This window comes from Cervus elaphus, chromosome 12 (genome assembly GCF_910594005.1).
Source record: "Cervus elaphus chromosome 12, mCerEla1.1, whole genome shotgun sequence".
Taxonomy (NCBI): Eukaryota; Metazoa; Chordata; class Mammalia; order Artiodactyla; family Cervidae; genus Cervus; species Cervus elaphus.
In genome coordinates this window covers 18,189,923-18,211,145 of record NC_057826.1, presented here as the reverse complement: position 1 = coordinate 18,211,145, position 21,223 = coordinate 18,189,923, and the positions used below count along the sequence as shown (strand labels likewise).

Genomic DNA, 21,223 nt, shown 5'->3' with positions numbered 1-21,223 from the left:
TATTGTCACCCTGCTTACTTAACTTATATGCAGAGTACATCATGAGAAACGCTGGGCTGGAAGAAGCACAAGCTGGAATCAAGATTGCCGGGAGAAATATCAATAACCTCAGATATGCAGATGACACCACCCTTATGGCAGAAAGTGAACAGGAACTAAAAAGCCTCTTGATGAAAGTGAAAGAGAGAGTGAAAAAGTTGGCTTAAAGCGTAACATTCACACAACTAAGATCATGGCATCTGGTCCCATCACTTCATGGGAAATAGATGGGGAAACAGTGGAAACAGTGTCAGACTTTATTTTGGGGGGCTCCAAAATCACTGCAGATGGTGACTGCAGCCATGAAATTAAAAGACACTTTCTCCTTGGAAGGAAAGTTATGACCAAACTAGATAGCATATTAAAAAGCAGAGACATTACTTTGCCAACAAAGGTCCATCTAGTCAAGGCTATGGTTTCTCCAGTGGTCATGTATGGATGTGAGAGCTGGACTGTGAAGAAAGCTGAGCACTGAAGAATTGATGCTTTTGAACTGTGGTGTTGGAGAAGACTCTTGAGAGTCACTTGGAATGCAAGGAGATCCAACCAGTCCATCCTAAAGGAGATCAGCCCTGGGTGTTCACTAGAAGGACTGATGCTGAAGCTAAAACTCCAATACTTTGGCCACCTCATGGGAAGAGTTGACTCACTGGAAAAGACCTTGATGCTGGGAGGGATTGAGGGCAGGAGGAGAAGGGGACGACAGAGGATGAGATGGCTGGATGGCATCACTGACTCGATGGGCATGAGTTTGAGTAAACTCCAGAAGTTGGTGATGGACAGGGAGGCCTGGTGTGCTGCGATTCATGGGGTCGCAGAGAGTCAGGCACGACTGAGTGACTGAACTGAACTGAACCTGCCAGTTTAGCTTCCAAGACTCCCCTCCCATTCAGCCAAAATGAATGCTTCACTACTCCCTGAACAGGCTTCCAGTCAGATGGTTGGTTCAGCTTAGAATTTCTGTTTTCTCTTCCAGGCAGCTCAAGCTTCATGAAGCTGTCCTTTATTCTGACTTACACTAACTTCCCTCCTTACTCTGATCACCTCTTCCCACTCACACCCTTTCTTATATAAAATTCTTGAGAGGCAGAATCCTACCTTACTTGTTATTTGTTGAAATGCTTTCACACATGGCTACAATTGATTAGCCCCACAATCTATTTTCTAAGGGGTCTAGCAACTCACAGGGCCCTGGGTTAACATGGTGTGCCAGGTCTGCCCGTGGCAACAACCAAGCCTGGCCCATTTGAACCCAGTTCTCCTCACAAAACTGTCACTTGTATATAGAGAACATAACTGTAGTTAGTTGCCAAGGGGAAGGGGAGTGAGGGAGGCATGGAGTAGGAGGTTGCGGTTCACATAATATATGTAGGATGAATAAACAAGGTCTTACTGTATAGCACAGGAACTGTAGACAATATCACATAACAAACCATAATGGAAAAGGAATATATATATGTGTGTGTATATATATATATAATTGAATCACTTTGCTGTATACCAGAAACTAACACAATATTTTAAATCAACTATATTTCAATTACAATAAAGACAAACCAAATCTGAAAAACAAGCAAACTGCCATTTCTGGTCAAGGGCCCTACACGGGCTTCCATTTTCCATCTTTTATGTCAGCTGATGGCTGTCTGCTGATACCTGGAGCAGGCACAGCACAGAGAGACCATTCTGGAAATATTAATTGCATAAACAAACTTTCCACTAGAGAGAACATCAGAACGTTAGATCTACTTCCTTGTTTCAGCAGAAGAAATCAAGGCACAGAAAGGGAAGACACTTCCCCAAGGTCACACAGCAAGAAGGAAACACAACTTGATCTACAGCGGAGGCTCCCAGACTGAAGCTGAGGGCACGCTCTTCTGCACCTTGGAGCCACGCAGACCTACGGTCAGCAGTCTCAGCTACCAGAGGACACAACCGAACACGTCACCACCAGTTCACCACCGGTTCCTTTTTCCTCTCATCTCAGAGCCTCCTTCGCCCTTTCCACAACATACTCTTTCCTCCTCCGTAAGTTTAAAGGAGGAGGTCCCAAGCGGCGAGAGCACTTTCCAGGGCTGGATTAACCGGGTTGGACACAGAAAATACCCGGTGCTGGGTGGGGTACCCACCGCTTGGGAAGAGGTAGCCACGGCGTTCGCCGAGTTTCAACTCGCCTCCGGCCCAGCCCGGTCCAGCCCAAAAGCGCGCCTGTCCCCGCCCCAAACATGCTTGGCTCCGCCCCCAAGAGCCTTGGGCCCGCCCCAAAGGGCGGATCCCAAAGAAGTCAGCCGCCGATTCGCTGCCTTTTCGCCAGGCCTGGGCGGAGCCGAGCCCCCAACCCCGCCCCCTCCCTAAGATCCACCCTTATTGGTATAGACCGTCAGAAGACGCGCCCAATGAGAAAAGAGGGGCGGCCGCCATCTCCCTATCCGCTGCGTCAACGCGAGAGTGGACGCAACTAAGTGGAAGACGCTACCCTTCCGTCTTTCCGGGTCTTCCAAGCTTCGACCCCGGCTCCTGTGGACCCTGGGCCCGAGGGAGAGCCAGAAAAAAATCCTCTGATCGAGTAAGTCTGCGCTGGCTGGAGTACTGTTGGCGTCGGTTCGGGGGCCTCTGCTGCTCCTCTGATTGAGCTCGGGGTGAGATAGGAGGTGGGGGGCAAGGCCCGAGAAAAGGGGCGGGGAGAAGGATCCGAACACGTGGAATGCCGGCCTGACCCCGGCGTGGGTAGGGGGCTGGGCGGGCGAACTCTGGTTGAGTGGAGTCTATGGGCGCGTGGAGCTCGCTTGTCCTGTTCAGTTTACAGCCGTAGAGACGGGAGAGGAAGGCCCTGAGTATCGCTGCTCTGTGTCTGCCCCGATGAAGCGTTCTTTCTAAATTGTGATGTCAAGGTGCCACCCGACAGCTGCCAGTGGCTGGACTGCGGGCCCTTGGTGGCGGTTTTACCTGGAAGTTCAGATTGTGGTTGACTTTCAGACAGATCAGCATAGCAGTTAAGGCAAACACCTACAGTACTAGGCACTACCAACTGCTTTATAAGCATTATCGAAGCTTTCCTCACACTAACCCTATGAGGTCGGTGGTAGTACCTCTGTTGGACGCAAAACGAGCCCTAGTGAGATTGTCATTTACCCGAGGTCACTAGCAAGCTGTGGGGCCACGGGATGAACCCACGCTTCCCGAAGTTAACCTCCGCACTGAGGTGCCTTAGCGATGAAGCTAGCGCTCGCGGTGTCCAAGAAGCCTCGCCATCTCCCTGGTTGACCTCAGAAACCATGACTCCCCCGCCCGCTTTCCCCTGGACGGACATGGGGTGGTCCACAGACCGTGTCCTGTGAATCCAACAGCTCAAAGGAAAGAAAACTGAGGCCACAGCTTCCAAGAGGAAACAAAATTCCAAAACCCCAAACTCTAGTTTTAAATAATCGTAGAGATCACAGTTGAAGTGGTGTCCTGAGGCAGACCAGCAGGAATAGAATCCCTCCCCCAACCCCCAACCCCACCCCATTGTGTCTTTATGGGTACCATATTTAGCCTTCAAAGCCTTGATTTCCTTCATTTGTGGGGTGGTTTTAAACACTACGCAGGGTGGGCATGGCAAGTCCCCTGTAAACGTCATTTTATGTGGGGCTTTTCAAGCCAGTGGCGGTAGCGTTTCCCACGCTGCAGTCCAGTAACCTCTATAATCTTAACTCAGCTGTCGCTGGATATTTAGGATGTGTCTCATTTATAAACGTTAAGTACTTTTGTAGCAGGAAAATGTTTGTTTGTTTGGGCTTCCCTGGTGGCTCAGCTGGTAAAGAAGCCACCTGCAATGCGGGAGACCTGGATTCGATCCCTGGGTTTGGAAGATCCCCTGGAAAAGGGTAGGGCCACCCACTCCAGTATTCTGGAGAATTCCATGGTCTGTATAGTCCATGGGGTCGCAAAGAGTCGGACACGACTGAGCGACTTTCACTTGGATATAATTCGCTTTTTTATAGTGCACAGTTCGGCAGGTTTTGTAGAATATTTCCAAGGTTGTGTGACCATCTTGCGTGTGTGCGTGCCGCGTCAGTCGCTAAATGGTGCCTGACTCTTTGCGACCCTGTAGACTGTAGCCCACCAGGCTCTGCTGCCCATGGGATTCTCCAGGTAAGAATACTGGAGGGGGTTGCCCTGCCCTTCTCCAGGGGACCTTCCAGAACCAGGGATAAAACCCGCGTCTCTTTGGTCTCTTATGATTCCTGCATTCATAGATAGGTTACACTAGCGCCGCCTGGGAAGCCCCGTGACCATCTTATTCCAGGATACTTTCATCACTCCCCAAGGAAGCCACTGTGGGCCCTGTGCTGGGTCGGACAGGGCAGTGAGCCTCGGCTCCGTGCTGAATTTCGGCAAGACTGGGCCCACCTTGCACAGAGGCCGGGAGAGAGGCTGCCTGGTTAGGTCTGAGATTCCCGGGCCAGGCCTTTTCCGGGCTGTACCTTCGGGATTTGGCCGCCAGGCCTGGAATCATATCTTGGGGAAGAGGTAGGAAGCGGTACCCGGAAACTGCGCCCCTCAAACCGGGAGCAGTTTGGTGAGTTGTGCGAATCTTCGGCGCGCATGCACAAAAGCTACCAGGCTCCCAGTCAGAGCCAACTTGCCAAAGAGAGAGCTTACAAAAGACCCCAGCTTTGAAGCGGGGCCCGAAAACCACTGAAGCGTGTGCCGACCTTCAGGATTGTCTGCATGCCACAGCAGCGAGTGGACGGAACCATAAACGAAACGGAATGACCTCACATTGACATCAACATCAAGAAATGGAGTTGCCAAACTGCTACCTGAAGTAGAAAGGAAACATTACCACACCCTTCCGCCGGACGTGTTATTTCCTGATGAACCCAGTTATAAAGAGCTACAGTGGATGCTGTACAGACAGCCCTCATCTGGAGGAAATGGTTTGCAGTTCCGAAAAGCAGAAAGTAAAGGCTATGAAGACTGTATTTTCAGAATTTATCATTATTGAAATGCTTTTTCTCAGCAAAGCTTCAGAGGTATACACTGCTGCCTACCAAAATATACAAAAGATTGATGAGAAGCTCTGCGGTTTTCAGAAGCTCTAGGTATTCACCCGGTTATCCATCTCACATATATTGTAAGAGTACATTAAGGGTCCTTTTCAGAGATTGCTCTGTGTGTCTGGAACAGGACAAGTGTCCACCAGTGGGCTAAGAGAGGATCAATAAGAAGATGAATTAGATATTACAGAAGAAGGAAACTAACTTTCCTTAGTACACATCTCATTTTCATTTTTATCCTAATGTGACTCAGATTTTAGGATTGCTGAATTAATAGAACTTTATTCTGGTTTGCTCTGCTAAACATCAAAATGGAATGCTGCTGAAAATAGGGGGGAAATTAAAGGATTATTCATGCTGACCCAAAATGAAGGTTTTAAAAAATATTACACACCCAGTCATTTCACTTCCTACCTAGTCAACTTCCTTCCCAGTGATATATGGTCTTTTTGTATAACTCTCACACTTCTTCTTTTTAAGATTATAGGCTTCAAAGTATTTCATATTAATGTACTATGCCTGGTTGGGAGTCCTGTAGTAAGTAAATATCAAAAACCAAAAGTTCTACCAATTCCTCTTAGCTTCTTTTAGATTGACTTCCCAAATGGATCCTGTCTAGTCATTCTGATTAAATATAAATTATGTTCCATGAAGCTTTAAAAAGACAAGTTTTCTTTTTAAAAAAGAAAAAATCTTTCACTGAATCATTAAGTTCCATCATTTGATCTGTAAATTTACCTTTCAACAGGTGTATAATCAAGCAGAATAAAGGAAATATGATGCCAGTATATCCATATTTTACCAATGCACAAAGCATAAATTTTAAAGTCATATTCAGTTTGATTCTGACTTTAAAACAAGTAAAACTGTTGTCATGCTCATAGAGAATAGGCTTGTGGTTGCTAAGGGGGAGGCAGGTTGGAGGGGTGGAGTGGGAGGTTAAGGTTCTCAGATGTGAGCTGTTACATGTAGAATGGATGGATAAACAAGGTCCTACTGCACAGAACAGAGAACTGTGCTCAATATGCTGTGATAAACCGTATTGGAAATGAATACTTTAAAAAAAGAGAGAGTGTATCTGTGTGTGTGTGTGTGTGTATAACTGAACACTTCTGTTCAGCAGAAATTAACACATTGTAAATCAATTGTAATTTAAAACATTTTTTAACTGCTGTCATACTCAAGTATTATATATGGTACTAGTAATTTGGTGGAATGTTGCCTAAGAAGACATAAACAAGAACACATGGAACATCATAAGTCATTTAAAATTCTATAAAAATTTTTCAAAACTACCACCTAGATAATAAAAAGATGTAATAGTTATTCTTGGAAGCATGAAACAGTTTAATCAGAGTCTTTATCAACTCATCTGGGGATAACTGGAAAAAGCAGTTATTCATAACAGAAAAACAGGCTTTTAAGAAGCTTTAAAAAAAAAAGAGGACCTGGCCCTTTATGCTCCCCATACTCCTTCAGCCCCTGAAAATCCACTTCTCTCTTTCTGCCTCAATGAATGTGCCTATTTTGAAGATTTCATATACATCAAATATCACTCAGTATGTAGCTTTTTGTGTCCCACTTCTTTCACTTAGCATAGTATTTTCAAGGTTCATCCATGATGTAGCTTCCATCAATAGTACATTCTTTTTATGCCTGAATGACAGTCTGTTGTATGGATGTGCTATATTTTTACTGATTCATCAGTTGATGTAAATTTTTATTATTTACACTTTGGGACAATTATGAATAATACTGCTGTGAACATTACTGTTCAGATCTTTAAATGGCCATATATTTTCATTTCTGCTGGATTTCGTTAAGTCATATGGTAACTCTGTGTGGAATCTTTTGAGGAATTGCCAAACTATTTTCCATAGTGACTTCAGTGTTTTACCTTCCCACCAGAAGTTTCCTCACATCTTCACCAATACTTTTTCTTTTTTTTGTAGCTATCCTGAGAGGGATAAAGTGGTATCTTATTGTGGTTTTGATTTGCATCTACCTAATGACTAATGACCAACCTAGATAGCATATTAAAAAGCAGAGATATTACTTTGCCAACAAAGGTCCGTCTAGTCAAGACTATGGTTTTTCCATTGGTCATGTATGGATGTGAGAGTTGGACGGTAAAGAAAGCTGAGCGCCGAAAAATTGATGCTTTTGAACTATGGTGTTGGAGAAGACTCTTGAGAGTCCCTTGGACTGCACAGAGATCCAACCAGTCCATCCTAAAGATCAGTCCTGGGTGTTCATTGGAAGGACTGATGCTGAAGCTGAAACTCCAGTACTTTGGCCACCTCATGGGAAGAGTTGACTCACTGGAAAAGACCCTGATGCTGGGAGGGATTAGGGGCAGGAGGAGAAGGGGACGACAGAGGATGAGATGGCTGGATGGCATCACCAACTAAGGCATGAGTTTGAGTAAACTCCGGGAGTTGGTGATGGACAGGGAGGCCTGGTGTGCTGCGATTCATGGGGTCGCAAAGAGTTGGACACGACTGAGCAATTGAACTGAACTGAATGACTAATGAGGGCTTTCCTGGTGACTCAGATGGTAAAGAATCTACCTGCAATGCTGGAGACCTGGATTCAATCCCTGGGTTGGGAAGATCCCCTGGAGGAGGGCATGGCAACCCACTCCAGTATTCTTGCCTGGAGAATCCCCATGGACAGAGGTTCCTGGAGGGCTACAGTCCTCTGGGGTCGCAGAGTCTCACTCGACTGAGTGACTAAGCACACAGCACAATGACTAATGATGCTGAGCTTCTTTTCATGTTCTAAGTGACTGTTTACCACATTCTAAGTGGTATATGTTTGAAGAATTGTCTTCAGATTTTTTTCCTTATTTTTAATTCAGTTATTTTTTTCTTGTTGAGTTGTATATATATTCTGGATACTAGATCCTTATCAAATACATTATTTAAAAATACTTTCTCCCATTCTGTGGGTTGTCTTTTCACTTTCTTGATAGTGTTCTTAGCACAAAAGTTTTTACTTTTGATGAAGTCTAGTAAAGCTATTTTTTCTTGTGCTTTGGGTGTCATACTTAAGAAAGTGTTGCTTGTTCAAAGTTCATGATGATTTATGCCTTTGTTTTCTTCCAAAAGTTTTATAGTTCGAGAGCTTAGACCCATTCAAGTTAATTTTATACATGGCGTGAAATAGGAATCAGATTCATTCTTCTGCAGGTGAATATCCAGAGCTTTGGGCAGTTGAAAGATTTTTTTTTTTTTTCTTTTCTTCTTTCTCTTCTTTTTTTTTCAGTTGAAAGATTTTTATCTGCCACCACCTCCCACCGCCGTATGGTCTTGGCACCTTTGTCAAAAATCAATTGTCAGGACTTCCATGGTGGTCCAATAGTTGGGAATCCACCTGCCAGTGTGGGGTACATGGGTTCGATCCCTGGTCCAGGAGGATTCCACATGCTATGGGGCAACTAAACCTGTGTACTGCAACTACTAAAGCTTGTGTCCTCTGGGACCTGGGCCACTGAAATGAGAAGCCCAGCTGTTGGGCAGCTGAGCGTGGGTGCCACAACTAATGTACCTGCGTCCTAGAGCCCGCGTGCCACAGCTACTGAGCCCACGAGCCACAAGTCCTAAAGTCCGTGTGCCCTACAGCCTGTGCTCTGCAACAAGAGAAGCCCCCACAATCAGAAACCCATGCTCTGCAACTAGAGAGTAGCCCCCATTTGAGGCAACTAGAGGAAAGCCCATGCTCAGCATCAAAGACCCAGTGCAGCTAAAAATAAATAGATAAATAAGTTTCTTTAAAAAATTAATAGGCATAAATATATGGATTTATTTCTGGATATTATTTCATCCATAAATATACGGATGTATATATTTATACATCCATAAATATATGTATTTATTTCTGGATTTCTTTCTTTCTTTATTTCCCAGTCCTACTCCCCTGATTTATGTTGCTGTCCTTGTGCCAGTACCAGTGTCTTGGTTACTGTAGCACTGAAATTGGGAAGTGTGAGTCCTCCACTTGGCTCTCTTTCAAGATTATTTTCACTCTTCTGTGTCCCTCACATTTCCATATGAATTTCAGGATCAACTTAGTAACTTCTCCAAAGATGGCAGTTGGAATTTTGATAGTGGTATGTTAAATCTGTCCATCAGTTTGTAGACCATCTTAAGTCTTCCAGTCCGTGACATGGTTGTCTTCTCATTTATTTAGGTCCTCTTTAATTTCTTTCAACAATATCTTGTAGTTTCAATGTATGGTGTTGTGCACTCATTAAATTTATTACTAAGTACTTTATTCTTTTTGATGCTATTGTAAATGGATTTGTATTCATTTCATTTTCAGATTATTCACTACTCGTGTAGAAGTATAGTTATTTTGCATCCTTCAGTCTCGCTTAACTCATTTCTTAGCTCCAGTAGTTTTTGTGCATATGTGTATATGTGAATTCTTTAGGATTTTCTTTATGTATAACATCATGTCATCTACACATATAAATAGTTTTACTTCTTCCTTTCCTGTTTGGATCCCTTTTATTTCTTTTTCTTGCCTAATTGTTCCTGGCTAGAACTTTCAGGACAGTGTTAAATGGAAATAAGAACAGATATTCTTGTCTTATTCCTGATCTTAGGAGAAAAGCTTGCGATCTTTTACCATTATGTTAGCTGTGGGGGTTTTGTCAATGCCCTTTATCAAGTTGAGGAAGTTACCTTCTGTGCCTAGTTTTTGTCATGACAGGATATTGGATTTTTTTTTAAGATAAGAGCTGTTTTGTTTTTGAATTTTATTTATTTTTGGTTGCACTGGATCTTCATTTCTGTGGGCTAGGCTTTCTTTAGTTGTGGTTTGCGGGCTTCTCATTTCAGTGGCCCAGGTCCCAGAGGACACAAGCTTTAGTAGTTGCAGTACACAGGTTTAGTTGCCCCATAGCATGTGGGATCTTCCTGGACCAGGGATCAAACCCATGTCCGCTGCTTTGGCAGGCAGATTCTTAACCACTGGACCACCAGGGAAGTCCAGCAGGACATTGGATTTTATCCAGTGTTTTTTTGCATCTATTGAGATAATCACATGGGTGGTTTTTTTTTCCCTCGTTTATTCTGTTAATATGGTGTATTGCACTGTTTTTTTTTTTTTAATGTTGAGCCTAGATTTGGTTTGCTAGCATATGGTTGAGGAATAGTGTCTGTGTTCACAAAGTAGGTTGATCTATAGTTTTCTTGTCTTGTGATACCTTTGTCTGGTTTTGGCAACAGAGGACTACTAGCTTCATAAAATGAGTTGGAAAGTTGTAGTAAATGTCTTGCATATAATTCTTACAATCTTTTGGATTATTTTCTTAGGATCAATTCCCAGAAGAAGGCATGTACATTTAAATTACTTGATGAGTATTGCTCAGACATTTTCCAAAAAGTTGTCGTGTTTCTTTATTTGTTTGAGATTAACATTATCTTTTTAGAATAATGGTCTCTTAAAAATTATTATTCTTTATTCCTTTAAGTGCTTGAAAGATACTCTAAAAGGCAAAGTCAAGCTCAGCCTGCCACAACACATCTTATTTAATGTCTGTGCCTGGCAGAGTGGCTCCCAAGGAGGTGAGAGCCAGCATTTCATCCCCAGCAAAATTGTTATTGAGCACTTCCTTTTGGAGCAGGGTTTCTTAACCTCAGCACTATTTGGAGCTGGATAATTTGTTGTAAAGGACTGTCCCGTATTACAGGATGGTTAGCAGCATCCCAGGCTTCTACCCACTAGATGCCAGAGCAGCCCACCCCTCCCCACCCCCAAGCTGTGACAAACAAAAATGTCCCTGGAAATTGCCAGATGTCCCCTGGTGGGTGAAATCACCCTTGGTTGACAAATACCAATCTAAAAACTGATTGTGCTGCTTCATGTTACTGTCCAATAAAATTGTCTCTAATTTTGAATTTTAATCCTCGCTGTATATTTGGCTTGAGCCACATTTGTCTCAATCTGTTACCGTGTGCTGATGACTTTCAAATCTATATCTTTCGCCTCATTTCCCCTCTGGATTCCCAGGCCCGTTTTAATACATCTTGAGATTGGCTTGTTCACAGTCAGACTTCGTTCCCCAAACTGCCCTTCCTTCTTTATTCTCAGACTCTCAGGTCAGAACACTACCAGTTATTCACTTATCAGTTTTCAGCTGCCCTCTGTCCACCTCTCCCATGAAATTTACCTTTACATCTTTCTAACTTCAGGGTTCTCTATCCCAGGTATCACTATCACTTCCATGTTGGTAGGTTCATCTAACCTGAGTTGCTGCAGCAACCCTTAACTTCCAACTTATTCCCTCCACCACTGCCTCTAAAGTGCCCTTTCTAAGATTCAGGTCTAATGTTACTCACCCAGCACCCAGGGACCTCAGTATCTGACCCTGCTTGCCTCTAGCCCAACCTCCCAACCCCTTGTACTTTAGGCTCTGGCCACACCAAAAACTGCTCGCAGACTCCTCACGCTGCCACCTTGCCTGACTGGCTGGGTTCAAATTCACTCTCTCCTCTGGCTCTTCCACTCTGAGCCATCACTGCCTTCTCCCTGACTGCACCTAGAAAGACCTGTCATCACGCTCAAGATGCACTGCAGGAATTGGCTCATGCATTCATCTTCCCTCTAAGCACCAAGTCCCTTGAGAATGGGAACCACAGTTTATCTCTGCCTGACCCTCCATGCCCACTGCCTGACGTGAGTGGGCACTTTGTAATGTATGTTGGATAGCAAATGGAAATACCCAGAGCAGAAGGAAGCTACTTGGGATTTAAAATAGCTGCAGAGTTGGCTGGTTGGTTGGTTGGCTGCTTATTGGTCAGTTGGTTTTAGCTCAGTGAACATTTACTGAGAGCCAACTACTGAGTGCCAGAAATAGAAAAAAGAACAAAGTAGGATTTTTGTCTTGAAGAAGTCACATCACATCTGATGGTGATGGTGGGAGTATAGAGTTCAATGCAGTGGGATAGGTGCAAGCCTGGTCCCTAAAGTGGATATTGAGATTGAACTATGTTTACACTCCCCACCTCTGAAACAGACTTCTTAAAGGTACAAAAGATACCACTTCATCCTACTGTTAATAATTCTTTTCTGTGTTTGGTCAACATCTATTTATTATGACTTTTTGAAAATGGCTTTGGCTTGATCTTGTCAGCCTCCCTTATTCTGTTGCATTGCCTGAACCTGTGTGTGTGTGAGTTGGTAGTTTAGAAGTTATTATCTTTGGCTGAAACCAGCAGTTGCCATTTCTTTTTTATTGGCTGTGTCCTTGTGACTGTGCAGTGCTCTGTTGAGGACAGGGTTGCTGGTGGGTCAATGGCCTGCCTCCCGCTGGGTGATTTGAAGCCTTTGACTCAGCATTATCTTTTTATTGAGTTTGGAATAATTATAATCTTACAACTTATTTTTAATAAATACAACTTCATTTTTTGTCTGAGACTTAAGATAACTGATCTAAATTCAGGAGCCATTAAAGTGGTTACTGAGGAAAATTAATAAAATTATATTTTTGGATGGGGTGAAGCAATGGTAGAATTTCAGAGAAGGGAAATACAGGTAGGTAAGAGAGCAGGCTAGGAGACTAGAGAGAGATTATGAACTCTTTGGAACATGTTGAATCTGCTAGGTCTGTAGAAGTAGACAGGAGGTGGCCTTTTAGTAAGAATTAGATGCTCTAGAGCAGCGGTCCCCGACCTTTTTGGCACCAGAGACCAGTTTCATGGAAGACAGTTTTTCCATGGGGGGGATGGTTTCAGGATGATTCAAGCACATTACATTTATTGTGCACTTTGTTTCTAGTCTAATGATACTGCTGATCTGACAGGAGGTACCGGTCTGGAGGCCTGGAGGTTGGGGACCCCTGCTCTAGAGGAATGCTAGGATAGAGGTGAAACTATGTTTGTAGGTGAGATGGTATTAAGTATGGAATCAAGAGGATCTAGGATAGAATGTTGGGAAACACAAGAGTGGGTGACCCAAGAGAAATGAGAGAAGGATGAACTTGACAAGTCAGGGGAGAACCAAGAGAAAGCTATTCAGGAAGCTTTGTGGTGTCACAGGAAGCTTTGTGGTATTACATGTCGTGAGAATCAGGACTAAAGAGAGACCACTAACACTGGCAAGTAGGTGATCATTAGTTAACACCCCAGTAAGAGCATTTTAGCAGAAGGGTGGGGATTGAGGAGGCCTGACTGCATTGAAGAATGATTGGAAAATAAAGAAGTAGGGTGTGTACATACAGATTGTGCTTCCAGAAGTTTTGTTCCTTTTCGATTGGAGGTGGAGCACATACAAATGAAAAACCGGAGCATGTTTATAAGCTGAGATAAGGAAAGTAGGAGATTGATTAAACATATGAGAACAGATGTCGGCAGAGTTTGAGGAGGAAACGGTCAGGAGGGATGGGTTTGCCTGGAAAGGGCACAGGGACACCTGTTTCTCCTAGACAGGAGGGAAGATGATAAAAATTAGTAAAGGCAGATATTTGTGTAGGGGATGAGAAAGAAGTTGGGGCATTTGTGCTGGTAATGTCTGTCTTCTGGGTGAAGTGGGGAGCTGTGCTATGTACTAACAGTGACTAGAAGGAAGTGGAAAGGATTTTAGGAGAGTGATAACGCTCCGTATTGTCAGGAATGAACCAGACTAGGAGTAAATGAAACTAGGTACAGTTTATGATGTCCCAGCAGAGGATGAAAGTGAAACATTTATGATGACTCCAAGTCGGCATCTGTATGATGAGCTTTAGTGGTGCATATTCTTTCTGGCATAGGACTAGAGAGTGGCTGGTTAAACTAATCCAAATTGTGCAGTGACTCTGTGGGAAGAAGACTGACTTTGAAATGAAGCAAATCAAGGACTTTGTTACAGAATTCATGAAATGTTTAAGTATGATACTCACTTAATTTCTGTTCATTTGTATTGAATTAACCCCAACTCACACTCACAGGTTGACACAGAGTCTTTGGATAAATAGTGAATTCTGGAACGTAGGTCTGGACTTCCAGTGCTCTGTTTGATGCTAACAGGCAGGCATTCCCTACTCAAAAGTAGAGGTTGGGGAATAAAGGCAAGTTCAGTTCAGTTCAGTCGCTCAGTCATGTCCGACTCTGCGACCCCATGAATCGCAGCACGCCAGGCTTCCCTGTCCATCACCAACCGCCAAAGTCTACCCAAACCCATGTCCATTGAGTTGGTGATGCCATCCAACCATCTCATCCTCTGTCGTCCCCTTCTCCTGCCCCCAATCCCTCCCAGCATCAGGGTCTTTTCAAATGAGTCAGCTCTTCGCATGAGGTGGCCAAAGTACTGGAGTTTCAGCTTCAACATCAGTCCTTCCAATGAACACCCAGGGCTGATCTCCTTTAGGATGGACTGGTTGGATCTCCTTGCAGTCCAAGGGGCTCTCAAGAGTCCTCCAGTGCTCGCTTCGGCAGCACATATACTGGAATTAGAACGATACAGAGAAGATTAGCATGGCCCCTGCGCAAGGATAACACGCAAATTCATGAAGCGTTCCATATTTTAAAAAAAAAAATAAAAAAGAGAGAGAGGAAAAAAAAAAAGAGTCTTCTCCAATACCACAGTTCAAAAGCATCAATTCTTCAGCGCTCAGCTTTCTTCACTGTCCAACTCTCACATCCATACATGACTACTAGAAAAACCATAGCCTTGACTAGATGGACATTTGTTGACAAAGTAATGTCTCTGCTTTTTAATATGCTGTCTAACTTTCCTTCCAAGGAGTAAGCGTCTTTTAATTTCATGGCTGCAGTCACCATCTGCAGTGATTTTGGAGCCCAGAAAAATAAAGTCACCCACTGTTTCCACTGTTTCCCCATCTATTTGCCATGAAGTGATGGGACTGGATGCCATTATCTTAGTTTTCTGAATGTTGAGCTTTAAGCCAACTTTTCACTCTCCTCTTTCACTTTCATCAGGAGGCTTTTTAGTTCCTCTTCACTTTCTGCCATAAGGGTGGTGTCATCTGCATGTCTGAGGTTATTGGTATTTCTCCCAGCAATCTTGATTCCTGTTTGTGCTTCCTCCAGCCCAGCGTTTCTCATGATGTACTCTGCATGTAAGTTAAATAAGCATGGTGACAATATACAGCCTTTATGTACTCCTTTTCCTATTTGGAACCAGTCTGTTGTTCCATGTCCAGTTCGAACTGTTGCTTCCTAACCTGCATACAGATTTCTCAGGAGGCAGATCAGGTGGTCTGGTATTCCCATCTCTTTCAGAATTTTCAATAGTTTATTGTGATCCACACAGTCAAAGGCTTTGGCGTAGTCAATAAAGCAGAAATAGATGTTTTTCTGGAACTCTCTTGCTTTTTGATGATCCAGTGGATGTTGGCGATTTGATCTCTGGTTCCTCTGCCTTTTCTAAAACCAGCTTGAACATCTGGAAGTTCACGGTTCACGTATTGCTGAAGCCTGGCTTGGAGAATTTTGAGCATTACTTTACTAGCATGTGAGATAAGTACAATTGTGCAGTAGTTTGAACATTCTTTGGCATTGCCTTTCTTTGGGATTGGAATGAAAACTGACCTTTTCCAGTCCTGTGGCCACTGCTGAGTTTTTCAAATTTGCTGCCATATTGAGTGCAGCACTTTCACAGCATTATCTTTTAGGATTTGAAATAGCTCAACTGGAATTCCATCACCTCCACTAACTTTGTTCACAGTGATGCTTCCTAAGGCCCATTTGACTTCACATTCCACCTGTCTGACTATAGGTGAGTGTGAGTGATCACACCATCGTGATTATCTGGGTCGTGAAGATCTTTTTTGTACAGTTCTGTGTATTCTTGCCATGTCTTTTTAATATCTTCTGCTTCTGTTAGGTCCATACCATTTCTGTCCTTTATTGAGCCCATGTTTTCGAGAAATGTTCCCTTGGTATCTCTAATTTTCTTGAAGAGATTTCTAGTCTTTCCCATTCTATTGTTTTCCTCTATTTCTTTGCATTGATCCCTGAGGAAGGCTTTCTTATCTCTCCTTGCTATTCTTTGGAATTTTGCATTCAAATGAGTATATCTTTCCTTTTCTCCTTTGCTTTTCACTTCTGTTCTTTTCACAGCTATTTGTAAGGCCTCCTCATACAGCCATTTTGCTTTTTTGCGTTTCTTTTTCTTGGGGATGGTCTTGATTCCTGTCTCCTGTACAAAGGCAAGTAGATTTCTTATCTGTTCTCTAGTTCCTAGAAATATTTTTCCGGTTTTTGACATTTATAAAGTACATTCAGTCAGATGTCACGGTGTCTCCAGTGAGTGGGGAAGGAATCCCAACCGGGTGTTGGGAAAGCATGAATCTCGCAGCAACTGGACTCCATACTACAGTTCAGTCTCTTAAGAATTCCTAGTGTGATTCCCATTGTTAAAACTTGTGACATTTTGACAACTAAGTGATAAATTCAGGCTATACGAGGTAAGATTTTAAAAAGCCACTTGAAATAGTTATGGCAACATCAGTGTCATCATTTCAACAAATGCACACACACACCCTTGCCTTTAACAGTTAATGTACTTCAGGAAGCTTAAACACTCTCTAAAGCACCTTGAGAAGTCACAGGCACTGGCCCCATTTAATTTGTTCACAATTTTTCCTGCTTGATATTGAGAAAGAGAAAGTGTTTACTATTAACTGTTTTGTGTGGATTGAAAGAATAATTATTATATAGCTCTGGTGTTAATCTGGTAAGGGAAAGAAGACTAGCCGAAGAAGGTTCTCATGGCAGGCTCAGACTTTAGTCAAAAAGTAATTGTGAGTCTGTCAACACGTCACACAGTGACCCAGGCAATGGAGGTTGGCGGGTTGTCAGGCCGGGTGTCTGCTGTGAGGTAAGAGGGCTGCAGACAGCGAGGTGGCTACGGGCGCATTGGGTTTTATCCATGTGTCCTCCTGGTGGCAGTCCTTCTCCAGGTAAGGACTGGTGGCGGCTTTCGTGATAACTCAGGTTGGGGACATCCTTTTGCCTAGTTCTGTACGTGAAGGAACCGAACTGTCAAAAGCAAACAAGAGAAAGATGTGCACACGTGCATTTGCATGTAATTTTTGTTTCTTCTTTCTGTCTTTTAGGAGCTGAAATGCATAAAAGCAGCTGGCAGAGTAGAAGACACAGGAGAAGGGGCCACCGACACAACGCTGGGTTCAGGCAGCATGGTTCTAACGAGAGGCAAGTGCCGTTGCCCCGTGTCTTCCTAGCATTGCCAGCACCCTCACACACACGTAACTCCCTAAGGGTCTCGACCAAATGCAGCATCTGAGGTGGGGCTGACTAGAGTCTACACGTCTCACACACTTCCATGGGGGTGTCTCTGCTGTGGGCTGGGCTATCTGCCACACTTTGAGTAGTGAGGAGATGGCCACACTCATCTTTCTCTTCCATGTGACCATGACTTGTGGCCAGAGCCCTCGCCACAGGCTTAGAGTAAACATTGTCTGGTATAACTGAGGAACTGTTTCTCCATTTTTTAGACCTTTTTCCTCTCTCTCTTTTTTTTTTTCAGCCTATGAAAATAGCTTTCTGGAAACCTAATTTCATTAATTCAGCCTAAATCCCAAGTAATATATAATAGCTAATATTTAATGAACACAGAAAGGTAGAAAGAGTAATACAGTGAATATCACGTACCTACCACCCAGCTTAGAAAATAAAACAGTGTATACTTAGGTGGAATCCCTATAATAAACATTTTCCACACTTGTTTTTCTGCATGAATGAAATACAAACAGTCTAGCCTCAGGACATGATTCACCCTACCCCACCCCAGGAGAGGATACCTCCTCACAGTTCAGGGCTGCTGACCTGACCTCTAGGCCCTAGGAGGTCTCTATAGCCCATTCCTCACCAGAGGAGACCTATATGCCAATTTCAGAACCCTTCCAACACTCCAGATCTCCTTTTAAAATGGACAACTTTCTAATTATAGGATCAGAAGATGTTAAATGCCAGTATGCTTCTCTAGAACAGATTAACTCAAAAGAGTTAAAAAAAAAAAAACACAAGTTTTAGAAAAGCATCAAAATGTGGAAGGAATAAGGGCTTTAGAATTAGGCGAACTGGGTTTGACGCTCTGCGTTTTTCCCTTGCGAAATCGGGCGACCTACTTGGTCACCCTGAGTCACTCTTCTTATACAGTATTTCTCTTGTGAGAGTCACAGAAGTGTATGTAAAGCCCCATGAGGATGCCTGGCTCTGAGCGGGCCTTCTGTATGGACGGGCCTCACCTCGTGCAAGCTAGTAGGGACTTTGAGCTGACGTCCCAAACTTGACCCATGTTGTAGAAAGATCAGGATAGTACCCAGTGTTTATACTTTTAATAAGGAGAACCATGGGCCCCAGGCCTTCCCCCAGGAGCACAACGTGCACTAGAATGTGGTCTGTGTAAGAAGAGCACCTTGACTCAGCCTGGCAGAGTCTCGTGGAAACACGCAGGACAACAATCCTCTGCACTCCACGTGGAAAGAAGGGAACAGCAGTCCTTGGACTAGAAATGTAGACATCTGTCATGACACTTAATCCCCCTCTGTCTTGCTGCTGATCACAGATGAACTGCCTCGGGAAGCTCTGGGCCATAAAAAGGGAGAATAAATAATATTCTCTGAAACTGTGCATAGTTAGTATTTATAGGCAAAGTTCTTTGATTTTTTTTTAACCTTTTTTTGCAGTTTGTATTCCTTTCAGTGTTATAGGGGGCAGGGAAGGTTCATAATTTTGGACTTTATCAGAATTCTAAAATTAGGCCTTTTGTTCTATCATTATATCCTTCAGCCTATAATTGCCACAGGAGCTACTTGTAGCTTTGCAGAATGACTCTTTAAACCATGGCTCTGTCCCAGTGTTGTTGAGGAAATCACCTCTGTGCTCGAACCCCAGTTTCTCCAACTGTAGGCTTGGGTAGCCAAGTAAAATGTAAATTCTTTGTACTGCTGAATCCAGTAAAGACTGCAATTCACCTGGCCTTGTAGCTACTCTTGAGCTGACAGATGAGCCCAGCTGGTAAAATTCTTATTGGCCAAGAGTTCTGTTCTCATTTTCATCTGGAAAATTCCAGAAGACCTCAGAAAATGCTCAAAGGAGGAGATGCAAAAGGGGAAGTACTGTGACCTGCATCCTGTAAAGGATGAGAAACCAAAACCTTGCCCTAACTTTGGTATATTGGCAGTGGGTAAACTGCTTCCAAGGAAGAGAAGGGTCAGTGCTTCCCAAGTAATCGAGGGTTGGGAATGTAAAGGCTATGGAACCGCAGGACCCCGCTGTCAGAGAATGACTGGGACTCACTGGCTCCAGGTTACTCTATGTGTCAACAGGAATGATGCAGGGGCGCAGCAGAGCCCTCAGGCTTCCAGCGATGGCCGTGGTGAGGCCCCCTCAACCTCCAGCCCAGCTGGCAGCTCTTCTGTGCCAGGTGAGGCCGCCTGCCGGACAGGGCTCCTCCGGGGCCTGCCTGCAGGGAAAGATGAAACCCAGTCATCCCTCGTCATCTGGTTCTGTCTGCTCTGACTGTCCTTCTCCTCAGCCCTGTGTGTCTTCACTCGTATGTGGTACACTCTAGGTGTGTCGTTGGCCCATTCTTGACTCGGAGGAAATCCTGGGAGCAAATTTAAACACTCAAGGGAGGAGCTGAGTGTGTTAAGAACCGAGATCCTGAGGCAAACGTCTCCCCACGGGCTGAACTCGGGCCCCGGGTGGTGACTGGCAGTGCTCGCCCGCCTGCTGTCCCTCGGGAAGGACCGGCAGCCAGGAGGGGTGGTGGATAGGCCCCTGGGCTCCTCGTTGGGGGGCTAAGTTCATGGAGTTTTAAGTTGAATTTTATTTCTTTTGACTTAAGATCTACCAGGTTATTACTTTGATCCTGAAAAGAAGCGCTACTTCCGCTTGCTGCCTGGACATAACAACTGCAACCCTCTCACGAAGGAGAGTATCCGGCAGAAGGAAATGGAGCGCAAGAGGCTGAAGCTGCTAGAGGAAGAGAAACGGCAGGGGAAGGTAGGTGCTGCACCCCAGGGGCTGCCCCGTCCCCTCCGCTCCTGCCAGCGTCCACCCACTGCCGCAAGGAGGCATCAGTTAAACACCCCCCATAACACTCGGCGTAGCACACTTTGGGGGGGTATCATCGAGTTTTCCCTGACGAGAACCTGATGAAGAGAATAGGAACAGGCGAGATACTCCTCCCACCACCACTGCCTTTTCTCATTTACTGGGTTTGATCAGTAATCCTGACACTATGTTCCTCCCCCAGAGGTTCTCGGATAGCAACCCGATACAGCCTCTCTGACTAAGTATTTTCAATGGAAAACCAGAACATGTGGTTTGGATAGGAGGGTTTCCAGGATCCCTTCTGGGGATGAGACACCCGGACATCTCAGCGATCACAGGAGCAGTGGAATGGAAAATCCGGGCCCCACAGTCACTGTAGCTCAAATGGAAAGCACGATGCAGACCTGAGTGGCTCGGGCCATTCCTGCACTCGCTAGCTCAGTGGCCTCATCTCAGGTTTAAATTGACGGGGGCCTTGGAGAGAAGGGTGCCGAGCAGACTTTGCAGCTCTCACATACTTTGTTGTGATAGGCTTTTCCTCTTTCCAAAGAGAGGAGACTAGCAAAGGAGAGGATCAGCTTTTTATGCGTGTAATTTCTGTCAACTTAGTACCTGTTTCTTCATCGCATCCTAAAAACAGAATCTATTTTACAATAACAGAAAACTTCATCAAATCTTTCTCTCTTTAATTTAGAAAATAGCCAGGTTGGGATTTAATACATCTTCCTTACTCCAGAAAAGCAAGCTGGGTTTTCTCAATGCCACCAGTTACTGCCGGTAAGATAATGCCTCATGGTTATGTTTTCTTCATCAGTGTTCTTTTCCTATTTTTTATTTCCATGGTCCAATAAGTAAGTCGGCATAGCACGTGTAGCTGCTCTTTGAGGAGCCTTCACAGTGGAGGCGCTCCAGCCCACAGCCTACCTTCCGCTGCTGAAGTCAGTCCTGGGAGCATCACCTTCCCTCTAGAGCCAGCGAGAGCAGGGAAGGGATCTAGGCAGAGAAACTGGGCAGGAATTTTCTCAAGGTGTTACTTCTTCGTTACCTGTAGTTTGTTTCTAGTTAAGTACAAGATCCTTTAACTTCATCCCATCAGACTTCTGCCTCCTCTTC

At 44.3% G+C, this 21,223-nt stretch overlaps 1 protein-coding gene and 1 non-coding gene across 6 annotated transcripts in view; both read left to right on the top strand.

Moving 5' to 3' along the window:
* The first annotated feature begins 2,450 nt into the window (after positions 1-2,450).
* DCAF4 (DDB1 and CUL4 associated factor 4) overlaps positions 2,451-21,223 on the top strand; it is a 36,839-nt gene continuing 18,066 nt past the window's right edge. For 2 of the 5 annotated variants that reach the window (XR_006343830.1, XM_043918804.1), the window contains exons 1-5: positions 2,451-2,605; positions 17,146-17,242; positions 19,381-19,478; positions 19,902-20,059; positions 20,805-20,887. Coding sequence is in view for 3 of the 5 variants with exons in the window: in XM_043918804.1 (XP_043774739.1) it covers positions 17,154-17,242; positions 19,381-19,478; positions 19,902-20,059; positions 20,805-20,887 (428 nt within the window). In the remaining 2 variants the exon portion in view is untranslated. The remainder of the gene's footprint in view (positions 2,606-17,145; positions 17,243-19,380; positions 19,479-19,901; positions 20,060-20,804; positions 20,888-21,223) is intronic. The other 3 variants (XR_006343829.1, XM_043918803.1, XM_043918805.1) reach the window with 3 other exon arrangements.
* Positions 14,485-14,591, top strand: LOC122705968. The gene has a single exon (XR_006344237.1). It is a non-coding gene; the product is annotated as a U6 spliceosomal RNA (small nuclear RNA).